The sequence below is a fragment of the Azolla caroliniana genome, unplaced genomic scaffold (genome assembly GCF_043228905.1).
Source record: "Azolla caroliniana isolate FFs.n. ecotype wild unplaced genomic scaffold, voAzoCaro1.0.p SCAF_8, whole genome shotgun sequence".
Taxonomy (NCBI): domain Eukaryota; kingdom Viridiplantae; phylum Streptophyta; class Polypodiopsida; order Salviniales; family Salviniaceae; genus Azolla; species Azolla caroliniana.
Window position 1 is genome coordinate 13,189,025 of NW_028230443.1, and position 22,427 is coordinate 13,211,451.

The 22,427-nt window shown below is 38.1% G+C and overlaps 2 protein-coding genes across 3 annotated transcripts; both read left to right on the forward strand.

Annotated features, from left to right (window-relative positions):
* Positions 1–2,518: 2,518 nt before the first annotated feature.
* Positions 2,519–9,836, forward strand: LOC147861034 (uncharacterized). The gene is made up of 7 exons (XM_087323335.1): positions 2,519–2,863; positions 8,047–8,277; positions 8,444–8,554; positions 8,802–8,857; positions 8,935–9,079; positions 9,512–9,691; positions 9,789–9,836. Exons 1-7 carry the CDS (start codon positions 2,591–2,593, stop codon positions 9,834–9,836), a joined length of 1,044 nt encoding a protein of 347 aa, XP_087179461.1. The 5' UTR covers positions 2,519–2,590.
* A 7,973-nt stretch (positions 9,837–17,809) lies between these two features.
* On the forward strand, positions 17,810–21,912 carry LOC147861035 (uncharacterized). Of its 2 annotated transcripts, none has more exons than XM_087323243.1 (8): positions 17,810–18,018; positions 18,124–18,321; positions 18,404–18,778; positions 18,895–19,194; positions 19,286–19,384; positions 19,477–20,000; positions 20,080–20,155; positions 21,481–21,912. In XM_087323243.1, the coding sequence occupies exons 1-7, from the start codon at positions 17,938–17,940 to the stop codon at positions 20,150–20,152; spliced, it is 1,650 nt and encodes a 549-aa protein (XP_087179369.1). In that variant the 5' UTR covers positions 17,810–17,937; the 3' UTR covers positions 20,153–20,155; positions 21,481–21,912. The 2 variants fall into 2 exon arrangements, with proteins under 2 accessions (XP_087179369.1, XP_087179368.1); XM_087323242.1 differs by having other exon boundaries at positions 21,485–21,912.
* The last annotated feature ends 515 nt before the right edge of the window (positions 21,913–22,427 follow it).

The following is a 22,427-nucleotide window of genomic DNA, read 5'->3' on the forward strand; positions in this document are numbered from 1 at the left end:
AAATCGGCCACATTGATACGACTCGAAGGTTATACCGATGCCGATTGGGCTGGCTACAGAGCTGACCGACAATTGACATCCAGATTTATGTTTTCTCTCAACAGTGGCGCCATATCGTGGAGTAGTAAGAAACAACCAACAATCGCATTGTCGAGCACCGAAGCTGATACAGGGGCGCAACTATAGCGGCATGTGAAGCCATTTGGCACAAGAGAAACTTGAAGGATCTGGGCGTTCCCATCAAGGATCCGATTCTTCTCTACTGCGACAACATGAGCAGTATCCACCTTGCTCGGAACTCAGCCTTCCATGCTCGGACTAAGCACATCAAAGTGCACTATCACTTCATCCGAGAGCGTGTTCTGGCTGGGGATGTCGACCTGCAACACATCAACATAAACCTACAGATAGCCGATATCTTCACCAAGGCCCTAGAAGTCGACAAGTTGCGGTAGTTCACGACTGACCTGGGTCTTTCGACCATCAACCAACCGAGCTTGAGGGGGAGAACATGGCAATAGGAGTATACCAGCCATTCGAAGCTGAAGCCAATCCAAACCAACCATCCGACGATCAGAAGTTGTGTTTGAAGGGGCGTGTTGAGAATCAAACTCAACTTCCCGTGAGTGGGAACACACTCTAGGATACTCAAGTGTGAACACCCCACCTCCTTGTATAGTAACTAGTGTGTCATAGAAGTTGATGTCCTATGACACATACATATTCATTAAGTAGTTAAGACACGATCTCTTCCCAAGAGGGGTACTAGTGAGAGAACTTAGAGAGAAGGTGACAACATAAACACCTTCTCCCTCTCTTTGTAATAGTTGGTCATTCTTGCTTCCTTGTAATACAGTTTTCTAATTTCTGTAATCGTGAGCTCTCTCTCTCTCTCTCCACACACACACACACACACAATTCTTCCGTTGCACAGAATCCATCTGATTCTTTATATAATCTACCTTCTATACTCAAAATGTACACAATTATTCCTCATGGTCTCATGAATGTGTAAACAATTTTCAATATATGGAAACTATATTTTGTGAGACTTCATAAATCTTCAAAATAATTTATTTTGATGATATCTTGATTTTTCTCAAAAATTGATGCACATGTTCATAAAGTTCTACAACATTTCTAAGAGTATGGCCTTTACTATAAATTAGAGAACTACAATTTCAACCACAATCAAGTGGAGTTTTCGAGACATGTGGTTGTAGAGTAACTAACAAAACATGTTTATTGGAGGATGTACAATGTTTGTAGCGATTTTCAAATTTCTATCATTCATTTACCGATATTCATTCAAATATCTTGTTGCCTTACACACGAGGATCAATCATTTACATTAACTCCATTCAAATGCAAGCCAACAAAGATCTACGTCATGGTAGTTGGGTGCAAATTGCTTTTGCACTTTGACATGTCTCATTGCAAACCACGGATGATGCTTGATTGCATCGAATTATCTTTCATTCACAAAAAATTGAAATAGGACAAATGATAAAGAGCTTCTGACCATAGTAGATTCTTTTAAGTGGCTTTGTTACTTGGCACAATTTCTCACATGTTTCAATTTTCGATCATGTATCACTTAGGGACACAGAGAAAAGCAAATGCTCTATCGTAACACTCATATATGTGAGCATTGTATGTGCTTTAGCCAACTAATGTGAGATGATGAACCGGCTGGTTGCAAGATAGCAACTAGGATCTTTTGTGTATGAATTAAGCAAGCAGATAACAAGTGAGAATGTGAATAATGCATTATTCAATCTGTGATCCAGAATATACAAAGAGATGAAGAAGACGAAAGTTACATAGACAATTTAGAACTCAGGAGACAATTGTATTACTAATCCTGCCAAAACTCTATTACAAGATTCAGACTCTCACTTTTATAGTTAGGGTAACTGAGCCCTAATTGTGAGGACATGTTCACACTAAGAATATAAGGAATGGGAAGAGTAAGACTTTCACATGAACAATATTTTGTATGTTGTATAGGAGAGTCTTCCTTTGACAATCAAACACAAGTCGTTTTGAGTCCTCATCATTTATGTGCTCGATGGTAGGTAATGTCTTCAAGCATTTGTATATCCAAACACTATGGTATGGATTCCATCCATGCAAATATTTGTAGGGATGAGACATGTCTAAACACATATATGGGACATTAACACATGTACACATACATACCTATGTAGGATGATGTCTTCAATGACTTTGTTTCATCAACAAACATGCACAGCATTAGGAAATCCTTAGCCATATCCCGAAGGAGGGCTCGGCTCGGTCTGTAGTAACGAGACGAACAAAAGTGTGAGTCCGATGGGCGGCAACCCAATGGAGAATATATGTATGGGCTTTTGCCCATTTTCTATTCATTATGTATATTATTTTGTATGTACATGATTCATGGTACCTTGGTCCTTACACACTCTGTCTGTCTTTTCTGTCTCTCTTTGTAGTAGAGTACAGTCCCCCCCCCCCCCCCCCCTATGGCTCTGTAATCGTTGCGATGTTTATTCTGTAAGAAAAGAAAGATCGACCACATCTACCTAATATAAATATACAATTGGCCAACATGATGGATGGCCATGTTTCCAGCTCAGGTATGCACATCGGAAGAAAAGAATGGAGAGCTGTATCGGACCATAATATTTCTTCAGACATAGGTCTGAGAGAGAATCCTCGGGTTTATGGATCGGCCACTAAGATTGGGCTGAATCATGGAATGCATGTGGAGAATGCTTCTTCTTTGTCTTTGAATGGTTTGCGATTTCATACTGCCAATGGTAGTAATGGAAGCTTGAGTAATTCACAACAAATTGGCGAGAAGTCCAATAATCATGATGAGGTATCTTTTTTCTTTTCATTACGTTTTTATTATTCTTTATTTTGGTTTGTGGCCTTGTAATGGATATTGAAAGAATCATACCAACAATTATGATGAGGCATTAATCTTTGTTTATGAAATTTATTTATTTAATATTTGTTTGGTATGAGACCATTATGCTATGGTATAATTTTTTGATCGCTTATTTTTAGTTTCCTTTTTAGTTATTTATGTTATGTATGAGACCTCTGGATGGCCAAATTTGCAAGCATTAAAATGATGGGTTCTTTTTTAATTTTCTGTTTGGATTGAGATTTCCTCCAGATGATGAGATTCCCAATCATTACAATGAGCTATCACTCTTTACATCTGGCATTTGTTTTTTCCTTGCTTGTGTTTAATACCTTGCAATGGAAAAATGTCCAAGTGTTATGTTGATCAGGTTATTTCTGAAACATTTTCTCACAAATCCCAAGCATCGTGTCGAGCCACTATCCTTGTTTGTGTGTCCTTTTTTTGTTTTATTATTGAGACTTTTGAATGGTGAAATCCCAAGCATTCTGATGAGACATTCCTCCACGTCCGAATGGGCAAAATTCCAAGCATTACGATGAATCATCATTCTTTCTTATGCCGCCTTTTATTTCTTCTTCTAGACATCCAAGTGTCAAAAAATTCAAAACATTATGATGAGCTAGTATTCTTGTTTGCGCGTTTTTTTTTACTGTGATAGGTATAGTGAAAAACTCAGGTCATGTCTGTGGATCAATTTCCTTTCTTTGAGCTTCTTGAGCAATTTCTAAGTTGAAGATTCATAGTGAGTAAATCTTAAGCATTAGATGAGCTTGGTGGGAGAGAGAGGGGGGAGAGAGAAGTATACATAGAATAACCCTAAGCAAGAACTTCGATTAATTATGTATAGAACCAAGGAGCTCAACAAGAAGAAAACATTACATGTAGGAGAGTTAGTGTATGTACAGTATCACTATATACTCACAGAGAAACATGTACAGTCACGGTGGGACAACTATTGGAATATCATATAATACCCAATGCATTCAATACAGCAAATATATTCTATATAAATTATTACAAAAACAGACTTTCAAACATGTTCTGCAATGAGAATGTTCACACACAAGTTGTTTTTGAGCTTGACTTCTCAACATATATGAACCTTACTTATGGAAATAATCCTAATAGCACTATAAAAGAAGCCCCTATTTTATAGCAGGAATAAAGCAGCAAACTCTTTGATCAATCAAGAAATTACATTTAGTTACTCACTCGCTTCTGCGTATTTTCTTCTTCCCAACTCCTGTTAGGAGAGTTACAATTATAGCTCTAATGTTACATTTGGTGACCACATACTGGATGGCTATTACGTTAACAACAGTGTCAAAGAAAAAGATGATGTGAAGGTGGCATGTGATGCTTCAGTGCTCATCATGAGTTGTGGTAATTATGATGATGGTTATTTGATGACTATCAAAATGATGACTAGTATAGATGGAGGTGGTGTTCTGTCTTCAATGATGATGGCTATGGCAATGACAATAAAAGAAAGAGTGAAGAATGAAGAATGAAGGAAGAAAAAAGAAAGATAAGAAAAACGAGGATAAAAAATTAAGAAAAACCATGAAAGAAACAAAGAAAGGAAATGGATGAAATAAAAGTAGAAGAATGAGGATAAACAATAAGAAAAAACATGAAAGAAACAAAGGAAAAATAGTAGAAAGAGAAGAGATGAAGAAAGAAAAGTCCCCGCCTGTTGCTGCCTCCAATTCAATGCTGCCAATCGTCACCATTGACACTCCTGAATAAACAAAGAACTAAGAAAAACTAGTAGAAAATGCTACTCTAATAACATGGCCATTTCTACTATTGTTGTTTTTCATCCCAGTTGATTAAAACTTTGAGTTGCTAATATGAGGTGACAAACTCAAATTCCCTTAAGCCTTTTGTCTTTCTCACAATCTTTAATGCATTAATATCATATTTCTATGTCAATGTATAAAGATCTTTATTTAGATTGTGACTTGGTCATAGGCAAATTAGTGGATGTGGTACTTGGACGGTGAGAGAGATGCTGAACATTGAAAACTACCCATCATATCGATCTTTTGTCCACATTTCAATAAATTTGAGTTGAGTAGGCAAAATGGTGGGAGGATTAGTTGGATGAACAAAGGTCAGATGGATATAAATTGTTTGAAGTGGATAATGAAAAAGAGGTGAATTGGAAGATGGGATGCCATACAAGTAGCCAGAGGAGCTTAGACGAACTAAATACAGCTTGATCTATTGATTGAGGGTTTTGTATGAAGTTGTCAAGAAGAAAAACTTGTTTGGGTATATCCATAGAACGTAATATACGTGTTCGTGCAAGCATTCAAACGTTTGTAAACGTTTGAAAAGGGAAAAATGCGTGCTCCTATTTTTTTTTTATAAATTTCATTTATTTTCATTACAAATCGACTCACCCTAATGGTATGTTGTCATTCAACTGCTGTTTATGTCTTGGGTTCGATTCCCAATTTTCTCATCTCTCTCTCATTAGTGTTTTGTCATAGCAAAATTTTATGTTAGTGTCATATTAGTTTTTTTTTTTCCTTATTATTAGAAATTAACTCAACCTATTGATCAATTGTCACTATTGCCTATGTCTTGGGTTCAATTCCCAATTTTCTCATATCCTCTCTTTAGTGTCATGTCATGGCCAAAATTTTATGTAGTGTCATGTTCCTTTTTTTTCTTTTTTTTTCTTTCTTTGTTATTAGAAATTAGCTCACCCTAGTGGTAAGTTGTTATGCTATTACTGCCTATGTCATGTTTTCTTCATATTCTCGAATATACGTTTTATGAGTTTTTGAATGTTTGATTATAATTTATAATGACATATTTTGATTCAATCTCTATAGTTCATACTCATTTTTTTGTAAAGTTCTAAAGTGAGGAGGATAGAGTTGATTCTTAAGAAGCATCCCAAAGGCATGCATGTGATACAATGCAAATATTGCAACCATATTTATGTTGGAGGTTCACAATGGATTAAAGTCCACTTATTGGGATTGAGAGTGAATCAATATATAATATAGACCATAGTCAATCCAATCCAACTTTGAGATGATTTACCATACATGTTTGATTGAATCATTCTCGAATGCGAATGCACGTATGGTTCATTCTATGGGTACATCATTCAGTTTCAAATTTAATTTGAGGAGGCTATAGAAGAAACCCTTATAGAAGAAACTAGTGGTAATAACATCTTGATTGATGAATGGGCTTATTGGTTCATCCTGCAGTAGGGATTTTTCTTTATAGCTTTCTTGAGCTATTCCCATTCATAAATAAGGTTCAATTACATTGAATACCTCAATACATAGACATCTTACACACCTCAAGATCTGTCTACATTAACACGAGTTTTCTGTTGGATGATTCCCATTCATAAATAAGGTTCAATTACATTGAATACCGCAATACATAGACATTTTACACACGTCAAGTTCTGTCTACATTAACGTGAGTTTTCTTTATAGCCTTCTTGGACTATTCCCATTCATAAATAAGGTTCAATTACATTGAATACCTCAATACATAGACATTTTAGACACCTCAAGATCTATCTACATTAACGTGGCCACTTTTCCATGCAAAGCTTAGCTTATGAGACTTTGGATTCATTTTAGGTTCATGTAATGTAAATTCATCTTTTTTGGCAATGCTGAAACAATGCTCTAAAAGTGATGTGCAATTACATGGGATTTTCAGAACTCAAATATTAGTGTAATACCTGAACAAGTTATCCATCTTAACAATTTCGCATGAAACCTTCATTCAAGGAATAAAGTCGTGTTAAGTCAATCTATGGTCCTCTTGTTAGTTGTGTGGTTCACCTCCTTATCAGTATCCACTTTGCTCATTGGACGTTCCACATATCCAATTTACACTACTTGACCGGACTCATCTAGAATAAAACACCAGATACATATGATATAACATACACCAAATCTTTCTTTATTTTTAGCTACTCTTGATTCTTTCATTCTATCTTTCTTCATCGTCACCATTACTATTGATATCCACATTGAGCTGCCATCTTGATTGTTGCCTGGTCATCATCTTGGCTGTCGTCATGTAGCATGCCACCATTGCCATTGCCGTTTCCCTTGAAATATTCACCTCATGCACTGAAATTTTGCCACCTTTGCATTGCCAGTATCTTTGACTGCATCGTTAAAGTCATGGCTATCTCATTACATGGTCACCACCAAGAAGAAATATTCCATCATGGTCACTGAGCGTTAAGAGGGGTGGTACCATGAAGATCTTCATGACCCACAATGGGGCCTTGGGAGTAACCAAGAAAAGAAAGAGACATAGAACGAACAATAATAACTTCTCAAGGCATGAACCTTTTCTATTTTGCAACTCGTTCTAAGGAAGTACTACATCAAATTTTAGGTAATTCAGGTACAATTCTCCTGCTGTAATATCTTGAATGACTGTGATTGTAAAATTTTTTAATAGGCTGTTTTTTAATTATTTCACGGTTTATCTTAATTATGTCATAAACCAGGAATCCCTACTCATGAAACCATTTTGAGCTATAGGTTTAACTGTACCAACCTCGCTCTCTGATCATGCATTACTGTGCTTAAGTTGCAAAAACGAAACATGGAAATTCATGTCTATGCTGGACGAGCGATCAACATCTGTAACTCTAGAATGTCAAGGCTAAGAAGTCTTGGTATTGTGTCATCCCAGCAGATTAGAAAACAGCTTCATAATCACAAGGTCAATGCATTTAATGAAAGAAAAACTTTTTCAAAATTTCATCAACTTTATGGGCATCTTCGACAGTCATATAGTGGCAATGTAGAAAAGTGGTTCTGCATTTATGCGTGGTTAAATTCTGTGATGCATATGAGATTGAATCAAGAGTACCTCAGCAAATGTCAATACCATGTTTTATATTTGTAACTCTGATATTTCCGTAGGTCTCAACTTGGCAAGCGCTTTGCCCCATCTGTATTCTTATTGTTCAAGTGCGATGCATGATCTTATTTCAAATGAGCCCTATATTGGTTTTCACAGAAACCATCCAATTATATCTGGAACATAGATGTACGTCTCATATGCAGATTTCATGAATAGTGATTTTATAGTTTAATGATATTAGGCTCTTTTAATATCAGATATCTGAAATTCATGATGATAATATTACATCCAACAATCAACCAAGCCCAAAGAATTTCAATGAAACAGTAGAGAAACATTTACATGATGTCATACGTCAAAGGGAGCAACTTCAAAGATTGGAGGCAGAGTTAAGAGGACAGTTCATTGCACGATCTGAGATTTTAAGGATGCAAAACAGTTTTGATGAGAAAACTCAGCAGCAAGCAAGTATTGTATCTAGTTTACAGGCATGTAAAAAACAACTTTGAACATACTAAATGAATTTCATCATTTTGTTCATCTCAATGATAAGTAGTATTTTAGATGATAAACGCAATGCAAATTTATTTCCTTTTTTGGTTTTCTAAATGAAAATAAAGAATTGGTGCTAAAAAAGTAAAATTACTGCTTTAGGAACAATTGCATAAACAAGACCAGAGAGTACATGAAATGCAGAAACAACTTGAGGAAAGGGAGCATCAGCTACATGTTAATCAAAGAGAGACTAGTGAAGCAGTCAATCAGGTATCACCCTTGAAAGACTTCTTTCGTTTTTCATCTTCATGCACTGGTCCTGGAGGAGATAATTGCTGAAGCAGCCTCTAAGCTTTAACTAAAATAATTAGTGAATCATAGGAAAATTTACGAAGTTACAGTATTAAATATGGGTTCCTGATCATAGCATGATGTGGTTTTACTTATAGAGCTACTGGAATTTGGGATGATAAGAGTTTGAGCAATATATCAGACACATTGATTTATGGTTTTTCAGGTCTGGGCAAAAGATGGTCTTCTACGTGAACAAACTAGTGAACTTGAAACACTCCGGTACCTACTTTTTGCATTGATTTAATATTGAAACATAATCAAACATCAACTCACTTGCTTCGTGGTCATCTTCCTAGTCGTGAGCGTGAAAACTTTTTGGTGGAGCAAAAGGATGCTCATGCAGAATTTGAAACAGAGAGAGCACAATTATTGGGACATTTGCATGACTTGGAAGAACGGTTACAGGAAAAGGAAAGGGAATTGCAAGAGATTGATAGACAAGTAAGGGACTTTCTTTGATTTTTTTCATCTTTTTATTTAATCAATTTATGATATGAAGTATACATGCATTTTATCATCCATGTGTTCAATTTGTCTTTTACATGAATCATGATCACAATTATTTCTTTCTGAATTTCTGTTTGAAGGAGGTAATCATTATATCAAACCGTATAGTCTTCACATTGTCAACATGCTTTATAATCTAAAAAGCAACAAGCTTCCTTGAATTCCAATTCGTTGTTGGGGCTGTATATGAAATCGTTTTTAGTCTTTGACTACTGAAAGTTCTATCTTTCATTTGGATTTTATCATGCAATATTCTAAGTCGCTTACATATCTTTGTGTTTGTTTGAATATAAAGTTTATTAGGTGATGAAAGAGTTACTGGGATTTGTTAATATCCCTTGTTAAGACATTTCTTTTTTCTACCAGCATCAAAGTGTAAAAGAAACCCTTGTATACAAAGATGGGCAGTTTAGAGAAGCTCAATCATGGTTACAGCGTGCACAGGAACTTGATGCATTTCATGCAAATACCACTAGCTCCTTGCATGCTGAGCTTAGGGATCGTACTGAGCAGATAAATCAGCTCTGGTTGGGTCAGCAAAGGCAGGTAGCACGCTTTCTTAGGACAACATTTTACTAGTATATAGTTGAGTTATTATGGTATAGATTTGTTTTCCAATCTAATTTCTTGCTAATACAATTAGAGGAAATTGAAGGTCAAAGCATTGAGAGCTGTAATATCTCATCTTTAAACATCTAAGAGTGTCTATTGATCTGTTGCAATTGGGCTCAAAACTTTTACTGCATGTGGTCTTCTATTTAGGGAAAATATTCTCTAGAATCGGTGAATGGAAATATTGCTACATTTTGCTGATACATAGATGAGTTATTATGATATGGATTTATATTTCAATCTAATTTCTTGCTACCACGATCAGAGGAAAGTAAAGATCAAAACATTGAGATCTGCAATATCTCATCCTTATTGATGTGTCGCAATAGGACTCAAAATGTTTACTATATGTGGTCTTCTATTTAGGCAAAATATTCTCTAGAATGGCTGAATGAATTATTGCCGTGGGTTGTTCAGAGTGGAGCAGCTTCTTGCATCTGCTTGACCTTGAACAAATACCTAATTAAACTCACCATTATTATATAAATTATGTATTACGTTGATGTTTTTAGTAGACTTGTTCAACATTAGGTTTGAATGATTGCCTTTAGAGACATAACTGAAGTTCTACCTTCATGAAGTTTACTGAAGCTCTGAAGCCTAAACTTTACTTTTCCCAACACAATAAGAATATTTGAAGATTTCAAAATCGATTGCAATTTTTCGAAGACCTCTGTTGGGAGGTCTAGGGAGGCACTAATATGTGCCATCATGAATGTTTCCGGTTCTCTTTTATGGGGCAGATAATTGGACAAATTTCGAGAGACCTCTACTCTTAATGATTGTCCACATGATAAGGAGCAAGGCATTGATGGCCCATGATATAATCCAGGATGGGAGCAGCCCAATAGTGACCGAGGCACTATTTTGATTAGTGATGGGTATCTAATGGACATGGGAGCTCCCAAAGAAGAGGTACTCAAGTTTGGCACTTAAGTCATCAAAACAATTGGTATAACATGGCAATAACCATTCTTGGTGTGTCGAAATGCAAGAATATATATATATATATATATATATATATATATATTGGGTTGTCAACACTTTGACATGACCAAATTGGAAATGAAGAGAGTGGTCCAAACTGATATCACTGAAAATGAAAACTTATACAAAAGAGGCTGGTATAGCCTATTTATACAAAATTGGGGAATGTGGGTGAAATGGCTGTTTGGTAGTTAAGTGACTCTTGTACTACCAAACAGGTACAAAAAACTAGGAATATCTTGGAAAAGGTAGAAGAGAGAAAAGGCATTTAAAGCATTGCAGATTCTAGAGAGAGAAGGCATTTAAAGAGTTGCAGATTCTAGAGAGAGAAGAATCTGAGAAAAGAGAGAATGTAGTACAGAGATAATAAATATGAAAGAGAGTGCAGGTCTGGAGCTGCCACCCTCCAACACACAGAGCTATGGAAGAAAGGATCTGCTGATTGTGTCATCGGGATGTGAAATGAGAGGATCACTATGTGTGCCATTGCAATGTTTTTAATGATGTAAGGGGGGAGATACCACCGCTCTTCTCAAACGACGAGGCTGTAGTCAATGCCCGATTTAAAAATCAAGAGACAAAGAGAGAAGTTGTTGGACAATATACAGCCATAAAGTTCATCAACCTAGAATCATCAGTGTATGTTTTATTTAGCACCATCACATCCTCATGCTCAAGTCAATCAATGGCTACAAAGTAGGGTCTTGACAACAGCACTTAAAAAGGGTTGCAGCAGATCAGCCAATATCAAATTTTCATGCACTTTGACCATGCCCATCTAGACCGTGGCCCTATCACTTTTATAAGGAACAAATCAAGGCCATTATCACCCAACATTGAGGTTGCTGTCTTACTTTGGAAAGTTTTGCTAGAAATATTGAGAATTGATTAGATAGGCATATAGAGTTACACTTACAGAGATGTATATCTGAAAACAAACTTTCTATTACATATGAGAAAGAAAGAAAGATACATTAACGTCTTTTAAGAGGCCAAAATGGCCTATAAGACCAAACAAGAGATTACATCTTAAGTGTTGTCTTGTCTTGAGAACAACAATTAAAAAAGAAGTAAATAATACTCCGTAAATATAAAAGTATATAAGATAAAAAGAGATGAGGGAATCTGGTTTTCAGCACATGTGAGATTCCCAAGTTAGATATATTGTAGCTTTTGTCTTCGAAAGATCTCTAGCATAGGTCGATCCAGAATGGAAATGTCTCCGAAGCGAGGGAAGCACCTACGATGGTGGGAGATAATGGCTTTTATTTGTCGATGACAAAGGTGTTGAGGTCGTGGTCCATGGGGCTGGGGCCTATGTGCATGGCAAATTGCTATTGCCCAATCAATTGTAGCCCCTTTGTTATGTCCTGGTCGGAAGCCCATTTGTGTATCTCGTGATTGACTTGTAGCATTAGTAGGAGTGATGGGGCTAAAGAAAGTTGTGATTGTTCTTTGTGGATGAGCGTGAGAGTAGCGCGCAATGGTAGTCATGCACTCACGCTTTAGAGCTTAGATGGTATCTGGACTCGTCGACTACAAATTTGTGGGGACAGATAATGGTCACAGCCACTGTAAGGGAGATAGAGACTGGATCATATTCTCTATTTGGTCTGCGTCACATTAAATGTGCAAGTCAGTTGATAGTATTGGGGAAATTCCTTTTCTTTCATCTGACTTGTCTTTCAATATGACCCAGCTCCCTAGATACAAAGCCAGTGATAGATAGTACTTATTTTAAAGTCAATGACACTTATGTCAAGACTAAGTGCATCTTAACCCGACCAACCGAACTTATTCGGAATTTGGAAATTACAATTGGAGGACATGCATTCCAGATATCCGCAGTGGTCTTGCAACTAAACGCACAAGGGGCATATCCCTTGTTACAACGACCATGGCTGCGGACGGCACACATAAAGCAAAACTGGCAGAAAAATGTCATTACCTTCTACCTGCTCTTGGTATTGATCGTCAACGTCTCACACCTTCACCCGAACGTTCAAGCACGCTCCATGCAACTCTTCCATCGCCTGGGTCACCGCTCTTATCTTCTACCTGTTCTTGGTGTTGATCGGCCACTTCCCCTTCTTGTAGAAGTCCATAGACATAAGATTGATTTCCGATCCATGGTCGATCAATGTTATCAATGCTACCACGTGTTCCTTCATGTCCCCGACCTGAATCGATGTTGTCGTGAAGGATTCCAACCACAGGAAGGAAGATTCATCGGATGCGTGGGAACAGGGGTGCCACATATGCACATAAAATGTTCTTTGTATAAAAATGAATGTCAATAAAGAGCATATTAACAAGGTATTTATGTGCCCGCGAAAAGAGGGAGGAATTATAGGATGTGGTGGTAGAAAATCATGGGAGAATCTTTGACCCAAACAACTGTCATAACAACTTGATGTAACCGACGCTCCTAGGTGCTATAAAGGGAGGGAAGGATGATTGTTTGAGGGGAGATCATTTTGATGGGTCGAAGTGTTGTCAGATTGAGCACAATCGAATTAGGAGTGAAGGGTCTCGGTTTTGAATTGTTATGTTCTGCTCTGTCCGTTAGGTTCACGTGAGGCCTCTGCTCGTGTGGTTACCAGAGGCTCACATCCGTGTAATCGTTGAGGATTGTGCTCTGATTATTGTACTTACATCCTCGATCATTAAATGATTTATTGTCACCTGCTGTATTTGGGTGTGCCTGTCTTGGGATCATTCCATTGGTCGTTTCTTTTCTTCTCTTCGCTGTGAGTCGTGTGTTGTGAGATCTCTTCCTCATTACACCTTGTGCTTGTCGGCGTGTGTCTACAAGCCCGTGAGCTCATTATCCGGTGGTTGGATACCATGCAGGGTTGGTCACAATAGGCACTGAGTTGGCACCTATCATTAAGCTCCCTGATCCAAGACCTCGATGGTCCCACCCAAGCCGACCTACAAGCCGCGGATTTCCACGACAACATTTCCATTGCAGCCCTTGCCCGGTGTGGCCTCATGTAATGGCTATCTCCATAGTCTTCTTCCACCGCCACTTCGTTCATTGATATCGTGTTCACGCCCGTGGGTTTGGCACTCTCTAGCCCGGTCGAGAGTCGCTTCCTCTTCACAAGGTCAATGATGGTGTCGTGGAATTCCTTCTTCTCAATGCCAAGAACCTCTTGTAGCATGAATTCCACTTGACTATCGAGGATCCTCTCGTCTATGACCTTTCTCAAGTCCCTAGCTTGTTCGATCTGGGAGTGTTAATAATTAGGTAATTAAGCAAGGGTTAATTAACGTCTAATTATGTGAGTGGTTGATAAGCGGAAGATTATGAGATATGTGTGTGTATGTGTGTGAGAGGAAGAGAGAGAGGAAGTTACACTTATGAACAATAATATAAATTGGGGAGGATTAACGAGAGTGTATATTAAAAAGCATCATCAAATACAAAACTGCTCACAATGAGGTATATATACATCTCATGTGCAAAGGTACACATGTGTGAGTAGGATATAGCTACAAAGGTGTAAGTCCTATATTAAATGAACATGGGAGTGGAGGATCTACAATGTATCCCACTCAAGGCTTTAAGGTCAACACACTAACTAGATTCTATCTAGGTAACTACTAAGTTACGTGTGTTGACTAACTAACTAAATCTAGTTGAACTTGATATCTCAACACGCCCCCTCAAGCTCACGTGTGAGGCGTCCGACGTCCCCTTTGGCTTTCGTCAGCTTCGACCTTTCCGAGACAGTCTCGATTCCTCCCCCTTAAGCCGGTGATGAGGTTTGTAGTGTGAAATGGGCGAAGGCTGACTGCTTCCACCCATCATGGGTCACGAGCCGCTTTGGTAGAGCTCTTGGGCTCTTGTTCGGCTGCTAGCTTCATTGCGAAGGCATAATTATTGGCCATATACTCATTGTGGCCGAGACGAGTGACGGGGTTCTTCTCTCTAGATGAGCGTCGAAGTTTTTCGCTTGCCGATGTGAGCGCCTTCTTTACTCCCGGTGTACACATGATGGGTACTCCAAACTCACTGTTTAGTGAGGGAGCTGACACATCCGAATCACTGTCGTCAGGGTGGTTGACTTCTTATTCGGGCATCTTACCTTTAGCTTTGTCCGATCTGGCCCCTAGTTGAGATGCGCTTGTACGAGCTCATGTGGTCCGCTTAGCCCGGTAGAACTTGGATTGTCCTTTGGTAAAGGACTTGGCCAAATATCATCATCCACCGAGTGGAGCTGAATTGGGCTTATACCAAGATGTCGATTCGTTGAAGACTACGTCTCGACTCACCCGAACTGCTCAAGTTGAAGGGTTATAGCACTTGTATGCCGTTTGCTTGAACGAGTATCATATGAGGATACATTTCTCCGACTTCACGTTGAGTTTCTGTCATTTTTCACTCGGGATGCGTACATTCGCAATGCTTCCGAACACTTTCAAGTGCGACAGGATCAACTTCCTTTTGACAAGGAGCTCGTATGGAGTTAGCTCATGCACTCCATTAGTGGTGCACTAGTTCATGAGATAGACGGTTGAGGATGCCGCTTCGGCCCAATAGAGTTCGTCATGTGCTTCTCATGCATCATGGCGCGTGCTACCTCGAGTATTTGCCGATTCTTCCTTTCAGCTACTCCATTTTGTTGGGGTGTGTGTCGGCATGAGAATTTTCTTCGGATGCCTTCACCTTGGGGGTAGGAGATCAATTTGTCGGAGAAGTACTCCTTGCCTCCATTCGATTGTAGGCATCGAATGTGCCGACCGGTTTCTTTTTCGACTTGGCACTTGAGCTTTTGGAAGTGGGAGAGCATTTCACTCTTCTTCTTCATCGGGAAGATCCATGTGTAGTGCGAGTAGTCGCCGATGAAGGTGGCGTAGTTTGTGAGTTGTCGGCTTGTGGGAGTTGACTCACTTCTCTTCTTCCGACACTCCTCTTCACGGTCGCCGATTTTGTCGCAATAGTTGCAAGTGGTGGGCCTTGTTTGCCGACCTTCTTTGGCGTGGAAGCTCCCCCTTCTTCCGAAGGTTCCTCGATGGCTTCCATCTTCTTGTCGAAGGTTTGAGTTTCCTTCATGAGATGGGTCAAATCGACCTCTTCTATCGCCTCGACCTCGTCCTCAACCACTATCCGAATTCGAGAAGAACATTTGTCCTTCTGACGTCTTCTTCACCGATTTTGTCGCAATAGTTGCAAGTGGTGGGTCTCGTTTGCCGACCTTCTTTGGCATGGAAGCTCCCCCTTCTTCCGAAGGTTCCTCGATGGCTTCCGTCTTCTTGTCGAAGGTTTGAGTTCCCTTCATGAGATCGGTCGAATCGACCTCTTCTATCGCCTCGACCTCGTCCTCAACCACTATCCGAATTCGAGAAAAACATTTGTCCTTCCGACGTCTTCGTCTTGGTTCGGATGTGGTTCTCTTCGACTAATAGTATTGATTGAAGGTCAGAGAACGAAAGAGGGTTTCCTGTTGCTAGGATAGTTGTCCTTATCGGGTTGAACGAATGTGCGAGGCCATCCAAGCATACTTGAACCATCTCGTCTTTGTCGATGTTTACATTGATGGAGCCAAGAAAGTTGCAAATGCTCTTGATCTTGGCAGTGTAGTCCGACACAGACATATCTTTTTGTCGTATGTTGTCTGACTCTGAATATTCTTCCAGTCGACCTGACTAGTCAACCCTATTACCCTACTTCCCTCTTTTTGTCACCTAGTTGGGCCAACCCAATGTACATAGTCGAAGGCTGAGTATATTAGAAGTCGAAAAAGTACAGTCGAAAAAGTATGGAAGAGAGTCGTAATGATAGTCGAAAGAGTAGTCGGAGACGGACAAGTGTGACGGCAGTTGAACGAGGAAAATAAAATGCCAAGTATAAAAATATAGTAGGTAGTTAGTCATAATTATAAGGTTCTTGCCGAACGGCAGTTGTAGTTTCTTGATGTAAGTCCCTCATGCCGCCTATAAAAAAGAACATAGAGCATTGTAACACGGGGGATCTGTAAGTGTATAAATTTAATATAATTTTATTTTAGAGTAATCTGTGTCTTGTTGTGACTCCGTTCTAAGAGAGTGATTATATTAATTCGTACAACTAGACAGAGAGAGAGAGAGAGAGTGTGTGTCGCAATATATAGTCGATCATAAGTTTCAAAGTAATTAAGTATCGTAGTTATATCTGTATGTGCGATAAAAATAAGCGTGTTTGATGAAGATAAGTAAGTGATCTTGGAGTGAGAATCATAATAAAGATTAACCAGGAGTGATTAAGAAATCAGAGTCAACCAAATCCATATCTCCAACCACAACTTCCTTGATAGGACTTCTTAGAGAGTAAGTTGTCCGACCCTTTGTGTTTGTCGACCAAGAAGGTGACAACACTTTCCTAAATACATTCTGTCCTACTCATCTACGGTTTCCTACATTGATACCTTATTGACCCTTATTGCCAGGTTGCACTATACCTACTCCTCATTTGGGGTGCTATCACAAAATGTGCACTCTAAGAATACATGTGGAGATAAATTTATAACTTGGGGTTGATCATTGATTGTATCTAACAAGTTTCAATCACCCCCTCATGCTACAGTCAATCACATGCTAAAAAATAGGTTATTAACCACAACATTCAAAAGCAATCAATTGGGGAATAACAAATTTTTGTGCATGTAGGGAGCTTCCTTCCATACCAGGTGCTGCCACCTTTCTTATCAACAAACTAGGGCCATTGCCACTCAACAGTGAAGGTGCTTCCCATGCTTTGGAGAACACTCCATCTTGGATTGGCCCATGTTGGACATCTTTTGAAGGCAAAATTTTCAGTTGAATCTAAGCTCAGCTTATAAAACGCATATCTAATAAGAAGTTTTGTTTCCTTAGGCAATTTTACTAATGTAGTCATATTTATTCTGGTTTATTGTTCTCAAAGTGAGACAACATTCGAAGATATAATTTTTGTTCAGTGCCACAGGTCATTTTTGTCCTCTTAAAAGATGTCAATTTAATTATCTTTTTTTCTTATTTAGCTAGTTGACTGACATACCTTTTATACTGTCTAGCTGGCTGAGGTTGAGAGATTTCATATGCAAACAATACAAAGATTAAGAAGAGAGGCTGCTGAAGTGAGAGAGCAGAACCGACTGCTAAGAAGTACTTCTGCAAATCATATAGAAGCTAGGCATGAATTTTCTGGTCTTCCGAATAATAAAGGTATGCAGGAGCTGAATTTAACAGATCCAGTGGTGGGAAATGCTGGCAAAATGACAAAAGGGGCTATCATTGCTAGCAATCAGGTCAGTTTTGAATTTATGCACATTCTTTAATAAATGGAAATTTAGCTAGATCTGGAAGATAGTTGCATCATTCATATAGCAGTTAATATCAATATGTTGGAGCAGGTAAGAGATTTGTCTTTTTCTGGTTCACAAGCTGTGGAGACAACAACTTATGCTCTTCCTGATAATCACCCTACACGGCTTGACCAGTTTTCTGGCCAACAACATGGAATAGTCACATCTCAAATAGCTCCATCTATTATGAGCCAATTCCCAGATTCAAGGACTACCCAACCACAACTTCAATTACCTATAATGCAGGTTCTATTTTTCTCATCTTAGATTCTTCAATTTGCATTGAAATATTGAAAAAATAAGTATCCATTTATGTGCAATGTTGCAGCAATTTAAGCTAATTCAGCATGCCCGACCTCCCCAAATATGCCTGGCCCAGACACAACAATTGCAAGTGTTTAATCATTCCCCTGAAAATACATATCATATTTCTTTAGACGCACAAGGTGCCAATCAACAAGGAGGAGATGAGAGTACAGTGTTAGGGGACAACCAAAACTTGGATTTCACTTGCTTGGTCAATGTGCCAGTTAGTTCTGGTGTACATCATGTGCTGCAGAAAGATGTGACACAATCTGATGAGAAGCATACAGGACACTCACTTGGTGAACAAAGCAACAAGGAAATCAAACATAGTATAAAAGAAGAACAAACTCAAAAGCAGGAAGTGACGGATCAACTGGAAGTTGGAGGATATGCAAAGGTTTACAACTATAATTTGATATGCAATAACCAATTTATGTTTTTGTGCTGATATTCTATCCATTAACATCTTCTTTTTCTGTCTAAGATATGTTTTTGGTATGATTCAAGTTGCAGCCTATGGATGAAAATCAGGTATATTCAAGAGATTCAAGCATGCTGAGAATCCTTGAAAAAAAAGAGTTGGGCAAAAAGGCACAGTTATCTGCAGTAAATTCAGGTACTAGTGGAGAGGATCAAAATAAGTTGAGACAAAGCGATCAGATGGCGCCAAATGGTTCATTGCTTCATGCCTTACCAGAAAAGGTTCATGGAATGACTTCCATTCCTACATTTTTGGATGAAAGATCCCTATTGGCATGCCTTGTAAGGGCAATTCCATCAGAAGCCAGTGCACACATTAAGATTAGCACAACGGTGAGAAGCCTTGATGTGATAGTGTACAATACTTACAAAGTTTTAGTGATTTAATTCTAAAAGTATCTTAACTAGCATTTTTAAAATGTAGCTGCCAAATCGTCTGGCAAAGATGCTTGCTCCATTGCATTGGCATGATTATAAAAAGAAATATGGGCGTTTAGATGAATTTATCAGTTCACATCCCAAGGTAATATTTTTCTGCTCCCTTCTCATTTCTTCTTAACTTGGGATTGTGTGAGGGTCTGCTATGTTTTAATACTTATTTGTTTCATTATTCAGCTATTTGTTATAGATGGAGATTTTGTACATTTAAGAGAAGGTGCCCATGCAATAATTTCTGCCACAACTGCTGTGGCAAAAGTTGCTGCTGCTGCTGCTGCAGCAGCAGGTCCCTCCTCTACTGGTACAAACTGGCCACCTGCAGTAGCACTCACTCCTGTTGGACATGCTCAAAACCAAAGGGCGCAAAACGTTACGATACCATTACACATGGGCTCAAAGCTTGAGAGTTCAGGAACAGGTGGTACATGGGAAAGTTCTTTTTATCAGCAACAAACACACCAAAATTTTATAGGTCATGATAACATGAGGGAAAGTCTTGCATCGCAATACCAGCAATCAACGAGTGCCTTTGCCAACAACACTTTAAAGTCAGATGGACATTTCTTATCTACGATAGCGTCCAATATAGATAAAACGTCTTCTAGTGCTAACAGGTTGGACGTTTCTAATGAATCCTCTGTGGGGTCAGAGTCAGATGTCATAGAAACCTCTGTTGTATTACAAAACAGACAAGTAACAAGGTAAAATATAATAATGGATTTCATAAAATACCTGGTTTGGCAAGTTTCATTACATTTTGAGTTCTTTTATTTATCACAGGACCAGCAGCATGGAGAGGAATGGATATCAAAGGATGGGATTGCATCACGGTAGAGTGTCCAGGTTATCCTAGAAGGTAAGAATCCTGATGTATTTAAGGATTTATCTAGAGAATATTAATGCTGGTTTATGTGGTATAGGCAAGATGATGTTTGGGATTGTTGAAAGGGGTTATTCATAGAGGAATGTTTTAGAAACTATATATGGAGATTCCCCATCCACTTGGCCTTCCTAAGCTGTCTATGTACACCCCCTTGGCTCAGGATCAAAATGCAAAAACTAAGCTACATAGTCGTAATAATGTAACAAGAAGGATACAGATAAATGATAAAAACGTATGTAAATGATGAATAAAGGACAGGGCATAAATTGATGAACAAAAACAAGAAAGAATAAATAAATAAACTTACTTTGCACTTTATCTTGAGATAGTCTATTTGTACTTTGGAAGTGCTATTTTCATTGTTTTAGATGTTGACGCTAAATGTGACAAAAAGCTATATTGCTTTAGCTAATGCACTATTTATTTAGCAATTCAGGTTTGAACCATACAAACATAATAGTTTCTTGAAGCCACATAGATATTATTACATCCTTCGTTTCTCATCGTGTCGGTCAAGTCAAGGATGAGATGGAGTCATGCCTCATATTATTTCTGGTGTTCTTGTCAGTTCTTGGAGGACTTAACCTGGTTCTTCTATGCGATCTATTGGGAAGCATTTTTGGCTTATTGGAGTATTACCTGCTAGGAGTTTTCTATCTACCTAAGTTTTTACCTAGGATCAGAAGGAAAAACTGGGAATTATATCGTTTCGGGGTATTTTTATCTTTTTTAACTAGTCGCAATTGCTTCCTGATTGTTATTATCTTATTTGCCAAGTGCTATTTTTATCTGACTTGCCAATGTGATGATTCGACAGTATGGGAATCTTCTAGGATATGGAAAATTCTTGGCAGGTGGTAGATATTTTTTTTCCTGGAGTTTCATCTTCTGTGATTAGACAGAAAATTGCTGAGTAGAAAACCATGAGATTATGCTTTTCATCAACAATGGCATATAAAGTTTTTATCTTGAATTTATAAACGTAGTATCATTGTTTGATAGGATGCTCAGTGTTGAGGTTGAAAAGAATAAGTCATCTATAAACATGGAGGTCTAAACTTCATACTACTTTGGAGAGCATTGACCATTGGTACAGATATACTATGACTAGTAGTACATATATACTCTGTTGATAGATATACAGTTTTTTATCTGAAGTACACGTATAATTTGAGAGCATTGAAATCAATACTTGATGTAGTGGCTGGTCTGTTGTAATGAGTTGGACATTTGCATATTAGTTTATGCAATTTCATGTTCAGTAATGTTTACATCTAACTGTAGCTTACTGCTTGAAGACAGAATCATAATGATTATGACATCATCCAAAGGAAAGGATGTGAGTTGTACCAGTCACGGCATTTATCTTTTTCGGCACCTTATAGTGGCAGTTTCAAGTGGTGGCATATTCAATGCTCAAAGTGGGCAACGATCTTGACCTCTACTAAAAATTGTTACTTTAACTCGTGAATCCTGTCAACAAATGAACTCTCTTCAATTTCTTCTGAAGATTATACTAATAGAGGCATGCTCCAGTATAATCATTTCTGGCATTATTTTGCAGTGTGTATATATTCTTGTAATTCATCACTTTTGCGTTAGAGGTATCCTAACAGAGAAATTCATTGTTTTTAAGTCTGAAAGCACAGATGCCTCTGAAGGGAAATCCATTGGTTCGTTTGCATATTTTGTAATAGTTATTCACGCTTTTAACATGCATTCCGAAGGGCTGTGCGTAACATGTATCAAAATTATACAATTTAATAAGTATGCTGTACAAGTGAAATACAATTTAAGTTTAATATACTGACAATGTAGAAAACTATTCCCTATTTGAACTTTTTTGGCTTTATCATGAGTTTTTCAATTATTGAAGTTACAACAGTCAATTGCAATGAAAGAAAAAATCTGTTTGTTGAGGTGTTTTGTGGCTTTGGTGTTTGCTCTTAGTAGAACCTTAGTGTTTTATTTCGATATCTTTTTTGTAACATTACTCACAAAATATAATTATGATAATGGGCGTGATACATTGTGTTTGTAGATCCTCTCACAACTCAATTGATCATATAATAAAAGCATTCGGGCATTAGGATTAGGGTGTTAATCCTCATAATTAAAGGATCAAACCATTAGGTTTAGAAACTCCTTAACTACCTTCATCTTAAAAAGGAATATGATAGAAAGCGATAGGGTTCATTGTTTTGAATGCGGAATTAGGAATCAACTAAACTAGCAACAAGAAAAT